The sequence below is a fragment of the Emys orbicularis genome, chromosome 8 (assembly GCF_028017835.1).
Source record: "Emys orbicularis isolate rEmyOrb1 chromosome 8, rEmyOrb1.hap1, whole genome shotgun sequence".
Classification (NCBI taxonomy): Eukaryota; Metazoa; Chordata; order Testudines; family Emydidae; genus Emys; species Emys orbicularis.
The window spans coordinates 15,908,302-15,922,020 of NC_088690.1; the positions used below are offsets into that span (position 1 = coordinate 15,908,302).

The window sequence follows — 13,719 nt, forward strand, 5'->3', positions numbered from 1 at the left end:
AAAAAGATACACAAATGTAACTGCAATATTGCATTACTATCTTCAAATATTAACTTGATCAAGGTCATGCCACTAGTATTGTGATCATATGATACAGTACCAGCCTATCTAGTGTGTAGATAAGAGTTTAGCTAGAATACTGTGGTGAAACAATCTTAATACTTGCCAGACACTTGTGATAGCTTAATATTGCATAATGATTTAAATTGATTGTGCAGCACACAATCCAATTAATAATGTGATTTGGGGTTTTTTGGTCTACAGCAGAAGAAATAATTACCCCAAAGAATTTTAACTGATAGACCTGTAATCTTCATAGAGGATTTGTCCCTTTTTCTGGTATACGCCCCTCAGGAAAAGGTCTAGCTAGTCTAAGAATACATTTTAATTCCTGTAAGGTTCTTTTACAATTTAATGAGCAAAGCGGAAAAAATTAATAAGCTCTATTAAGGGCTCAATCCTGCATAGTGCTGAGCCCTCTGGCCTTGATCCTGCAAAACATTTAAACACGCTTGATTTTTCAGCCCTTGAGTAGCCCCCCTGACACTTATGGGGAAAAATGTCAGCAATGTAACAGTACAATGGCACTCAGAGCAAAAAATGGTACTTGGAATTGTTCTTGTGAGTGACATTCCTTACAGCAGTTTTGATGTGGCAAACAAAGCACTTCCCTAGAGATTAATGACCAGATGGGATTAGTGCAATACACAGCACTCCTTGTTAGTTACTAATCTCTAGGAATGCCCTCCACTTTGATCATTATAAATATAATGATGACAAATTACATACCTGTGTGTGTGGCTGTGCACATATGCACATACCTGTGTCAGTCTGTGTATAACGTGTATATCTAGAGTTTGTTATTCGTAGCTGTGTGTATAATAAGATATAGAATGTGAGTTAATTATTTTTGAAAGGTGCCAGACTGACAGCTGTGGAGACTGAAGTCTGTTTATCTGTGGAACAGACACTGCACAGACAATGGCTATGCAAGCTTCCCCCGTGCTCCTCTGCCTTAACACTGACATAGAGATATCAACACCCATAGGAATCTGAAGGTAGTTCATGCTCCAAGCCCCTCAAATGTCTGCTCAAGCTGTGGGCTGTGTGCTAAGATTGGCAGCAAGGCTGCCAGTTGTTACTGGTTGTGATCGTGTTTTTGAGATGTGGATGCCTAACCACAGGGGAACTGGACAAAAACTATCAAAGCCATTTTACTTAGGTCACTAACTGTGGTCACATTTGATCGCCAGTAACCTGAGCTGGATCTGAACTGGTTTTAACGTAAAGGAGAAAGGCTGCCTCTCATTAAACAAACAAAGAGAGAGAGAGAGAGAGAGAGAGAGTGTGTGTGTGTGTGTGTGTGTGTGAGAGAGAGAGAGAGAGAGAGAGAGAGAGATCTCAAACCCTTCTTAAAAGAGTATGTGAGGAGTGGGGTTTGTAACTGCTAATGAACAGGAATGATACATTCCGCATTGTTTCTTTGGGCAGAAAGGTTTACTTTTTCCCCTTTTCTGATCCCAGCAGACATTTGGAATTGATAATATTAGAATGGAATTCCTGGTTTCAATTTTCCCTCTTACATTTTCACTTCATTGCTTAGCTGCCGGTTTAGAACAAAATACCATCCCTTCAAATAGGTATAGTTAGAGGCTAGCAAACCTTCATTCTCATTGCTACAGAATGTACTCTGAATACATAGATTAGGGACAGGAAAACCCTGTAAAGTGGTATGAATATTAAAAATAAATCAACAGTTGAAACATGACTGCCAGCTGATAACAGCTAGGTGGATGGCAAGCTGGGACATTATGCAAAAACATGCTTGTTTTATTACTGCTTCATTTTCCCGTCTCCCTGCCCTCCTTTTTATTTCATTAACCTGATGTGTCTTGGCACAAATCTAGATGGTGAGCTCTTTAGGGCACAGGCTAACTTGTTCATTACAGATCTGTACAGCAGCCAGCACGAAAAGGTCCTGATGATGCTTGATTAGGGCCCCTAGGCATCACCAAGATACAAACAATAGAGACTAGTGATAACAATGATGGACTTGTTGTTTTTTACGTTATGGTTTGATCCTACAGAAACCTATGTGCCTGAGTTATTTTACTCGAGGAAACCAATGCAGTTGAAACCAACAGGACTGCTCACATGAGTAAAGTCACTCACAGGCAATATCAAGCCCTTAGTTCAGAGGTGGGCAAACTACAGCCCGCAGGACCCTCCTGCCTGGCCCATGAGCCCGTGGCCCGGGAGGCTAGCCCCCGGCCCCTCCCCTGCTGTTCCCCCTCCCTCGCAGCCTCAGCTCTCCCCGCTGCCGGCACAATGCTCTGGGCAGCAGGGCGGCAAGCTCTTGCCGGGCAGGGCAACTGCGGGGCCACGGCTTGACCCGGTGCTCTGTGCTGCGCGGTGGCGTGGCTGGCTCCAGCCGGGCGGCACAGCTGTAGCACCTCCAGCCACCGGTGCTCCAGGCAGGAAGCAGGGGGGATTGGATAGAGGGCAGGGGAGTTCGGGGTGGTGGTCAGGGGGCGGGGGTGTGGATAGGGGTCGGGGCGGTCAGAGGGTGGGGAACAGGGAGTTTGAATGGGGGTAGGAGTCCTGGGGGAACAGTCAGGAGGGGTTGGATAGGGCGGCGGGGGGCAGCGGTTCCGGGGGCGGTCAGGGAGAAAGGGTAGTTGGATGGGGTAGAGATCCCGGGGTGGGCAGTCAGGAATGAGAGGAGGGGTGGCGGGAGGCAGTCTGAGGTGGGAGTTCCAGGGGTGGTCATGGGACAGGGAGCGGGGTGGTGGTGGTGGATGGGGCAGGGGCCCTGGGAGGGCCGTCAGGGAACGGGGGTGTTGGATGGGGCAGGAGTCCTGGGGGGGCATCAGGGGACAAGAAGCGGGGCGCTTGGATAGGGGGCGGGGGCCGGGCCACGCCTGGCTGTTTGGGGAGGCACAGCCTCCCCTAACCGACCCTCCATACAATTTTGGAAACCTGATGCAGCCCTCAGGCCAAAAAGTTTGCCTGCCCCTGCCTTAGTTCCTACTTTTCTACATCAGGTTTTAAAATAAGATTCTAGGTAACAAAACTAGGGTCAAGAAGTGTAATAATATGAAATAACTTGTCCTGGTAATGCTTTGGGTCAAGGTCAGCACAATGGCAACCTACAGGTTTTAAGTTGGAGATGGAGTTTCGTATTAAGGACCGTCTCATGTGTCCAAGATGTGACCTAGTTCCATTCTGGGAAATGAGAGTGAAGAGTGCTGACTGCTGTGTACACAGGCAGGCCTTACAGTATTTTGCTTGAAAGCAAAATCTTAGCTATTACGGCAGCTATTAACCTGGTTTCCATGCAAGAGCAACACATGACATACCAGCTGTCAGTGGAAGTGGATGAGAGCAAGAGAAGTATCCATTTAATTAGCAACATACCAGCCTGCTAGTAAAATCTAAGCAACTGGAGCCTTTGCCATGAAAATAATACATGTGCAAAAACCTAATTTTTTGTTAGAAATATTGATACAATAGATTAAAATAAATAAATAGACTAGATCCCTACAGCAACCTCTTTTGTAGCTGGTAAGTTGGCTATTTCACTTGCTGGAATAGGATATATCAAGGGGACCTTCAAGCATTGATGAAAATATGGTCAAAATGCTTGAGCAAACTCATGACACAATATTTTAAAAGAATAAAAGATGAAGACATTGGGTTCAAGATTTCATCACTCTTGCACACCAAATTGGCAGAAATATGCCAATTTTATGTATTTGTTATGTAAATGATGCCATCTGCTATGTCCTAATCTAGTATGAGCTATGAGTTGGTTAAACAGTAACACTGCAAAACTTCATTTCCTGAAAGGAAGTGTCCTTTTAGAGTTATTCTTTTCCAGTAAATAGGAAGGTGGTGTACAACAATAGGACTATTGGTAAACCTTCTAGAGCCAAAGTAAAACCCATTTTTAAGAAACGTATGTTGCTCTGTAATCTATTCTGTTCCACCAAAGACTGGAATCAACCCTATTGGACTTAACTTTATGCATTGAGTAGTCCCATTGATTTCAATGGAAATTGGTACTACTCAGTGCATAAAATTAACAATGTGCACAAACTTTTGCAGGATCAGGGACTAAGTGCTGAATGATGTTGCCGGTACATAAACAACAGCCATGTCATGTCTCGATTTGAAATTGGGAACTTAGATTTGTTTGTAATAGGTCTCTATGACCCTTTCAGTCTCACTAAAAGACCACTGTGTGTCATGCAGGATAATTTACCAGCACTTGCTCAGATCAGCCTGGTCCCCAGAAGATGGGGTTTTTGTCACTGACACAAATGATCAAATTTTAGTACATAGGAAAGATTAAAAATAGGGACTGCAGCCCCACATTATGTAAGCAGTTCAGTGAAGTCAACTAACATCAGCTAGGGACAATGCTGAAACTACCAAACTCTTTTTCATTCATGACCTCAGACACAGAAAAAAGATACAGAAGGAATGAGCACCAAAATAGAAGCAGAGATATCAACAAGAAAGTAAATAAAAAGCCAGAAATAGAAAAGCATAGATATAAGCATTGACAAGCCACTGGCGGGGGGCCGGGCGGAGGGAGAAGCAGACAGAAAGAGGGGAAGGAACAGAAGGGAACGCTACAGTCAGAAGGCAGGCGGGAAATAGCATGCTGAAATATGGTACAGGTGTAAATATTTTATAATTCTAAAGTTACTGCATTGCTCCCAGATGGATCTCTTAACACTTGGTTGGATCAGGCCATGCTTCATTCAGCTGATCCATGTTGATCATTTCCTGAAAAAGTTAATAATTTATTTTGCTGCTGTATCTCCCACAGGCCAAAAAGGTACAAGCACAAAGATGTATTCAGAGCATTCTGGGTGCAAGCAGCCTTTTATTTAGTAAGATTCCTATGTGTGAGCCAGATTGTTCCCCTTTACCTCTCTCCGTGCAGGGAACAGAAATCTGGCACATGTGTCTTAGGGGTATAGAGGGATGAGGGGAATTTTAGCTCTGTGACATTATCTCCTCCTTTCCCCAACACTGTAGAAGCCCCTTCATGAGTGACCGATGGGAATTAGGCAGGGAGGAGGGCAGGGGATAACTGTTTCGTCTGCTACATTTATCCTTCCCAATTTGCAAGGAATGCCCATGTAAGGTAATGGTAACTCAGTCTGTCCACCATCCCTCCTATTCCAATTTCACAAACCACCTCTACTCCCATTCACAATCACATACAACAGTGGTGGGCAACCTGCGGGACGCACGCGGCCCATCAGTGTAATCTGCTGGCGGGCTGCCAGACAGTTTGTTTACGTCGTTCATGGCTAATGGGAGCTGCGGGAAGCGGCCGCAGGTTGCCCACCACTGCTATAGGATGTCTGGTAAAAGACTGGTAATTATTTCCTGGCTCCAACCAAATGGCAGATTTATTCACACCAGAATAATTACATGTTTGTCTTCAGTGGCGGAATGAGTCTGTAGAAAGAAAGAAAGAATTCAGCTAGCAGACCAGTCTTCATCTGATTATAAAAACTTCAAAGTAGGTCAAATTTGGGGCCAAAACAGGTGGACATTGCCTTTTTAATGGTGACAATATCAAAGCTTCCAATTTAGGCAGAGTTTGGTTCAAAGGGAAGTTGGATTTTATCTGCCAGGACAATTTTAGACAATATATGGAAGACCAGGAGGGACACTGTTGTCTAGTGGTTAAAGCAGGTATTGGGAATCAGGATTCCTAACCTATTCACAACTCTACCAATGATTCACTACTTGAATTTAGATAAATCAACTAGTTAATCTCTAGCATGTGCATCCATGACATCTACCTCACATGATGTTGTGAGGCTTAATTAATATTTGTAGTGTGGCTTTCAGTCCTTGGAAAAATGCCAGAGAAGTGCATAGCATTGTAATTAACATCAGCCAAGTTACCAGATGTGACAGCAAGGCTGTGAAATAGATAATTTTTCATCTAGTCTTTAAACCTTTTCAAATACATTCCAGGGGGTGGGGGAGAGGAGGCTGTATTACATAACTGGCCACCAAGTGTCACTGTTTGGCTTTTACATTTTCTGTTTCTACATGAATGTACAGAAGAATTCATTATATCTACCGTCCTGTATATATGATATATTAGCTATCCTAAACAGAATAAACACATTCTTCAAATTTAAAAAAAGACTTGTTTGTATACCACCCTGATTCGGGGCAAGTCGTCACTATCTGAATATGTAGGGGGTTTTTTCAGTGTGCAATCAACCAACAGGTAAAAAATGAACTGTTGTATAACTGATTCAGTTATGTAATTCCTTTGAAGTTCGGAAGATTTACTAGTCAAATCTAATGTCAAGAGCAGCAATGCAGGCTGTTTTACTAGATAAAAAGTTAAACATCCACGAAGAGCTTGATCTTGCATCCTTACGCAGACAAGAATCCCATTGAAGTCAGTGATGTTTGCTAGTCATAGAATATTAGGGTTGGAAGAGACCTCAAGAGGTCATCTAGTGCAATCCTTTGCTCAAAGCTCAAAGTGTTAAAACAGACTTGAACCCTGCAATGAAAGAAAAAATACAGATTAAGGGAGTCAAGTATCTATTAGCAAAGAATATTTTTAAAAATAAATAAATAAATGCATATAGCTAGAAATATCTAGTTTGTTTTAAAGCTGACTTTAAAAGTGGTATCAGTAGAAGTTAGATATCAAGAGGTTAAATCACAGCAACTGCTGACAGTGCCAAACTACTCTTCCCCCTATCTGGAATGTTAAAGTAGGTCAAGGTGCCTATAATCATGACTGGCACAAAAACGTAATCTGCTGATATACTATCACATGAGCTGCACCTGCACCACATGAAGAGGTTACTAGCAATGTCTATGGCCAAGGAAAAATGGGGTTTATCTTTTCTCTTAGCGATTAGAGTACTTTCTTTACCATCATCACTTTTGTCCCACTGCCCTGTTCCTTCACGAACTACAGCCTGCTAGTATTGCTGTCTCCCTAATGCATACATGGGGAATGGCCACTGGGATGATAAAACATAGCTGCATAGTTTGCCAGGCAGAGGGAAACCATTTGAATTTATAATTTTGTCTCTCGTTTCTACCTGCCGAGTTCACACATCATACGTGCAGAGTGCCTAATAATCTTGAAGGAGAGACTGTGAGCTAATGGGGGTTTAGGGGTAAAGGACTGACAAACCTATACAGCCCTGTCTCCTATACAGCTTTTTGACTCGGTTCTAGTGCCTCAGGCAGTCTCCCCTTGGAAAGTACAGTCCTTAACAGATTTCCAGCATAGCCCTCACCTATCACAGTTACAACTAATTGCCTGACTTTCAGACATTTCCTCAGCCTCAACTTTAGCAGGGGAATTGGTGCTTGGCTGTTTCTGATTAACCCCAACCTTCTCCACACACTCTGCTATGCCACACAGCTCTGTGCAGGGCTGCCTTTTGTACTCATGGGAACAGCTGACCTGCAGAAAGACCCATATGCAGCACAGTCCCAAGGACGGAGAAGACAACACAAGGAGGCAGTAGAGGCATCAGGCCTGGCAGGCTGGAGAAAGCAGGTATACCAGGGGCTAGGGCAGGGGTTGGCAACCTTTCAGAAATGGTGTGCCGAGTCTTCATTTATTCACTCTAATTTAAGGTTTCGCGTGCCAGTAATACATTTTAACGTTTTTAGAAGGTCTCTTTCTATAAGTCTATAATATATAACTAAACTATTGTTGTATGTAAAGAAAATAAGGTTTTAAAAATGTTTAAGAAGCTGCGTTTAAAATTAAATTAAAATGTAGAGCCCCCCAAACCGGTGGCCAGGACCCAGGCAGTGTGAGTGCCACTGAAAATCAGCTTGCGTGCCGCAGGTTGCCAACCCCTGGGCTAGGGTGACCAGATGTCCCGATTTTATAGGGACAGTCCCGATTTTGGGGTCTTTTTCTTATATAGGCTCCTATTACCCCCCCTCCCACCCTCTGTTCCGATTTTTCACGTTTGCTGTCTGGTCACCCTACCAGGGGCTGACCTGGGCAGAGTGAGAGGTAAAATCTGGAAGCTGGCGGGAGAGATGGGTGGAAGGAAAGTTTCAGTAAGAGCAAAAGTGGTTAAGAAAAAACAGATACCAGCACGTTACACTTATTGCAAGGGAAAATGAATGGAGGTAGAATGACAGAGAAGAAAAGAGAGTGGTGAGCATATAGAAAGGGGGACGAGGAGAAATTAGCTAAAAGACTGAAAATAATTATAAAGGAGAACAAATCTTAAAAGAGATAAAGGAAAAATACTTAAAACAAGGACTGTGACAGAGGATGAGGAACAAAATAAATACAAGGGAAAAACAGAATCACAGAAGGAACAAATCTATAATCTGTAAGAGAAGGGAAGACAGGAACTAAAGAAAAATAAACAAAGACATTGAAAAGCTAAGCATTTTAGAAAAAATACTGAAGAAAAATGTATGTATAGAATGGAAGAGGAGGAAAAAAATCAACAAAATCAGAGAGATTAAGCTGTTTCAACATTTTTAAACATTACTTTTACTGTTAATCATTTTCAATATAGTTCATGAAAGGCAAAATCATTTTATGTACATTGAAAAGTGTTAAAGTGCTGTGTCTCATTATTTACACATTTCACCTCCTCCCCCCTCCTAACAGCAACCCCCCCCCATACTTGCTCCCCTTCTCCCCACATACACACTGTGACACTCTGGTTGGGTACAATGTTAAGAGGTGTAATTTCCAGCTTTCCCTCTATGCCAGCGGTGGGCAAACTACAGCCAGGGGGCTGCATCCGGCCCTTCAGACATTTTAATCCGGCCCTCGAGGGTCTGGGGCTTGTCCCGCTCCGCACATACTATGGCTCCGTGCAGCTCCCGGAAGAAGCAGCTTGTCTCCCCTTCGGCTCCTAAACATAGGGGCAGCCAAGGAGCTCCGCACGCTGTCCCCACCCCAAGCGCCGCCCCCGCAGCTCCCATTGGCCGGGAAACACGGCCAATGGGAGCTGCAGGGGCGGCACCTGCGGATGGGGCGGCATGCAAAGCTCCCTGGCCACATCTCCGCGTAGGAGGGGGGACAAGCCACTGCTTCTGGGAGCTGCTTGATGTAAGTGCCACCCGGAGCCTGCATCCCTGACCCCCTCCCATGTCCCAACTCCCTGCCCCAGCCCTGATCCCCCTCCTGCCCTCCAAACCCTTATCCCAGCCCCACACCAGAGCCCACACCCCTAGCTGGAGCCCTCTCCCCCACACTCCAACCCTCTGCCCCAGCCCGGAGCCGCCTCCCGCACACTGAACTCCTCATTTCTGGACCCACCACAGAGCCAGCACCATCTCCCGCACTCCAAACCCCATTTCGTGAACATTCATGGCCCACCATACAATTTCCATACCAGATGTGGCCCTTGGGCCAAAAAGTTTGCCCACCCCTGCTCTATGCTCTAGTACAGGGGTTCTCAAATTTAATTGCACTGCGACCCACTTCTGACAACAAAAATTACTACAAGACCCCAGGAGGGGGGACCGAACTCTGAACCTGCCCAAGCCCCACTGCCTCGGGTGAGGGCATCAAAGCCCCAGGGATTCAGCCCCAGGCAGGCGGCCTATAACCTGAGCCCCACCACCCCAGGCTGAAGCCCTTGGGCTTTGGCTTTGGTCCTGGGCTTCAGGTTTGGCCCCAGACAGTGGGGCTCGGGCTTTGGCTTCAGCCCCTGGGCCCCAGCAAGTCTAAGCTAGCCCTGGCGACCCCATTAAAATGAGGTTGCGACCCACTTTGGGGTCCTGACCCACAGTTTGAGAACCATGCTCTAGTACTTCTTCCCCCTTTCCAGGATTGATCAGATCAAATTTAAACTTGTCCTCACCTTCAAAGCCCTACATAACTAGGTTCCTTTCTACATAACTGATCTTATCTCATCACATTATTCCCCCACCTCCTCTACTCCACCAGCGAGGCCCCATTCATCTTCTACCACAAGCCCTTCTGTGCCTTTCTTCATGCTGCCTTACTGTAGATGGAAAGCCCTTTCTATTCTGATCTGACAAGCTACTGCCCTCCCCTCGTTGAAAAGTAGCTCTTGAAAACTCCCTTCTTTTGCAATGCTTCCCTTAAGTGAGTTAATTATTTTAACTATTTTATTTGTATATTTTTTTAAATGATCAAAGTGCCTTAAACTGAGTAATCTTGTAATTATATTGCGGTAACCCTCTTCCTTTCCTGTCCCATTCCCTGCCTACAGTCTGGCCTCCTCAGTTATTGCATCAAGGATAGTTTAAAATGTAAGTTATTTGGGGCAAGGACTATGTCTTCTTTTATTAAGTGCCTGACATGCTTTTGTGTTCTGTAAAGTAATAATTAATAATAGCAATCATTGATGCCCCTCTTTTGCCCCCAGAAGGGTAATTACCAGGTACCAAACACTACTGGGAACTCCAAAACTATGAACCATGTCAACTAATTAAAAATTAATATCCTAAACCCAGCACAATCTGGAATCAGGCCAGGACATGGGACAGAAACAGTTTTAGTGGGTCTGCTGGGTGATTTCCTGCTGTCAGTGCAAGGAAGGCAGACGTCCATGCTCATCCTCCTGGACCTCTCTTCAGCAGTCACCACTGTTGACCATGAGCTACTGTTGTCCTGACTGGGAGAGATGACAGGGATCCCAGGGAATGCGCTAAAGTGTTTGGAGGGAAACACCAAAAGAGTAGTGATGGGAAACTGCACCACCACCATCACAAAACCTCTTATGTGTGGAGTCCTGCAAGAATCTATTCTCTGTCCTGTCCTACTCAATATTCATGTGCAGCCAATAGGTGAACTAGTCAGAATGAGCAATATGCAGATGCCCAGGGACAGCTGCTGGTGGGCCTGGTGCCTGCCCCAGTGTGCAGGGCTGGGGGCAGTACAGCCATGCTGAAGGAGCTGCCCAGGTTGGGTGCTGGCTCCTGCGAGCAGCAGCCTGACATGCTGCTGCTTTCACCACTGCGGTTCCTGACCTGGTCGCTGACCATGGCCCTGCTGGTCTCACTCATTGTTAGGAGAGCCCTGCAAATCTGCAGATATGCGCTTTATATCTGTGGATAGCCACATCTGTATACATATTTAATGTTTAATGAAGACTCATACTTTGGGCAGCTAGCCTGTCCTACTGCTTGTACTACACGTCTATTTTTAGCACACTAGCTTGATCAGTCCTATTGTGGATTTGTCTATTTGAACTAGAAATTACACCTTCAGCTCTAGTACAGACATACCCTCTGTTTTATCCTGGCAGTCAATGACCTGTCCTTGATTACAGATGCTTTCATCACCCTCCCATCTGGACTACAGCAATGCAATATACCTGGACATGAAGCCATCAACCCTTAGGAAACTTCAACTGGTACAGAATGCTGCAGTACAGTGAGCCTCTGCAGATCTGTCTTCCCCTCTCCAGATTGGCTTCCTACAGAATACAGAGTAAAGTTCAAGGTCTCAGTCCTTATCTTAAAGGTGCTCAATGGACCAGGTCTCGCATATCTAATTGATGGCCTAAAGCTCTAAGATTAGGACTGTAGTTGACACCTCCGCTCTATAGGTACAATGGAACGTTCTATCATAAGAACTGGTGGCACTTTAGAGACTACCACATTTAGCTGCTACTCTGAAATCTCTCATAAGTATATAAAGCTTGTCTGGGCAGGAGATAAAGCTTTCTCAGGGATCATGCAGAGACTGCCGAATGAACTTCTATCACAAACATCACCTACAAGTGCAAGGCACTCTTCTTCAACCTTGCCTTCTCTAATATAAACACATAGAAGCTTGTACATCTTAAAAAATTACAAAAACAAAACACTGCACTACACACAATTCTCCCTTGACTACAGATGAAAGAAAGAACAAACCATATATCACAGCTGTTAGTCACGTCATTTAGGGTATGTCTAAACTGCATAAAAAAACAGCGAATCTCAGAGCCTAGGCCAATTGACTCAGGCTCACAGGGCTCACCCTACTGGGCTAAAAATAGCAATGTGGACAGTCCCACTCAAATTGAAGCCCAGGCTCTGAGATTCTCCTCCCTTGCTGCGTTTTAGAGCCCAGGCTCCAGCCTGAGCGGGAATGGCTACACTGCTAACCCGTAGCAGAAGCCTGAGTCAGTTAACCCAGGCTCTGAGACTTGCTACCGCAGGGTGGGAGGTTGGAGTGTAGCTGTACCTGTAAAGCACTATTGGAAGGCACTCAGATATTATGATGATGACGGCACTATAAGAACCTATGTGTAATACAATAGAACCAACTGACACATAATTAAATGGTAAAAATCAAACAGTATAAGAGACTGTGGGAGATGGCAATGCCTATATTCCTATGGGAAAAAAATCATAGCTAAGGTCATGGAGAGTGAATACATCCTCCTTATACCTGTTCATTGAAACAAAAAATCAATAGCTCCTAAATTTTATATATCTATGTGTGCACAAAAAGTATGTAGTTCCAGGTTGTTTTGAAATCTGTATGGGCAGTTATTATACAGCTCTCTGTGGTGACATGGCTGGTTGCACCAGCTATTACCATGTGGAGAGGAGGCTTGAGTTCAAGAGTAGAAATTCAATTCTTCTCCTCTCCAAACTCTGGTCAGAGAACATTCTCTGTGGGCAAAGAGAGAGTGAACAGATCGTGTCACCCTTGAGACCCTACAAACTGACAGTCTTTGGAGTAGCATTAACAGCAGCCGCTGAAGAAGATAAGGTATCTGTCCTCTGGGCTATACAGTGATGCTGAGTATTTGATTATAGACATTGAAGAAAGTAAGAGGAAAAAATGACAATCCAGAATGAAAAAGAGATGAGAGCTCTGTAACTATCCTCAGACCTCCCTGCACTGTTTGGGGGAAATAAGAAACAATATTAGACTTAACTAGAGTAATTCATCTATATTTTACTCCTTCAAGTATGGAATTTTTCCAACAATACTTAAGAAGCAAATTTTGTATTACATTTTGAGAAAACCTTCTATTTGCTGCTAAAACAATTATACCAACTCAACAAAACCTTAACTATTGTTGTACCACTAAGACATAATATCCAGTCTTTAGTCTGTTATGTCCGGATTCAAAGAAGCCAATCATGCCTTCAATTAACTAAAAATATTTTCATTAGAACAAGAAACATCAACAGAAAAAATTAATCAGGTTACCACAACATGAGATTTCCTTGTTGCAGGCTATCTATCTATTCTGTTCCTTGCTGCAACCAAGTTACAATGGGCAAGGCTTTTGCACTGTACCACCCAGACTGTACCACACCCTAAAGGTGCTGTGTCCTGATAGTAACACCACTCATTCTTAAAAATTCCAACCATGTCAGCCTGACTCAGCTTTTAATTAAGTATATCCCAATTTTCTGTTCACAGTATAGTGGAAGGCAGTGTGGTCCAGTGGATAAGATACAGAAGTGGTTTCTATTTCTTTGTTCTGCCACTTACTTGCTGCATGACGGTAGACAAGTCATTTTGGACAGTTGTAAAGTTTGGCATCTGATTTTTGGTTGTCCCACTTGAGACACTTATGACCTCATTTTCAGAGATGCTGAGTATATACGGCTCCCACGGACATCAACTGGAATTGTAGGAACCTTAGCGCTTCTGAAAATCATGTCCAACAGTCTCCGAGTTGGCATCCAAAATCAGTGGCCACTTTTAGAGAATGTGGGCCATGGCTTCCCTGTGCCTCC

General features: G+C 44.3%; 1 protein-coding gene across 1 annotated transcript in view; it reads left to right on the forward strand.

Annotated features, from left to right (window-relative positions):
* Positions 1 to 7,462: 7,462 nt before the first annotated feature.
* HOOK1 (hook microtubule tethering protein 1) overlaps positions 7,463 to 13,719 on the forward strand; it is a 64,443-nt gene continuing 58,186 nt past the window's right edge. The window contains exon 1 of the mRNA XM_065409160.1: positions 7,463 to 7,573. Coding sequence (XP_065265232.1) covers positions 7,463 to 7,573 — 111 coding nt within the window. The remainder of the gene's footprint in view (positions 7,574 to 13,719) is intronic.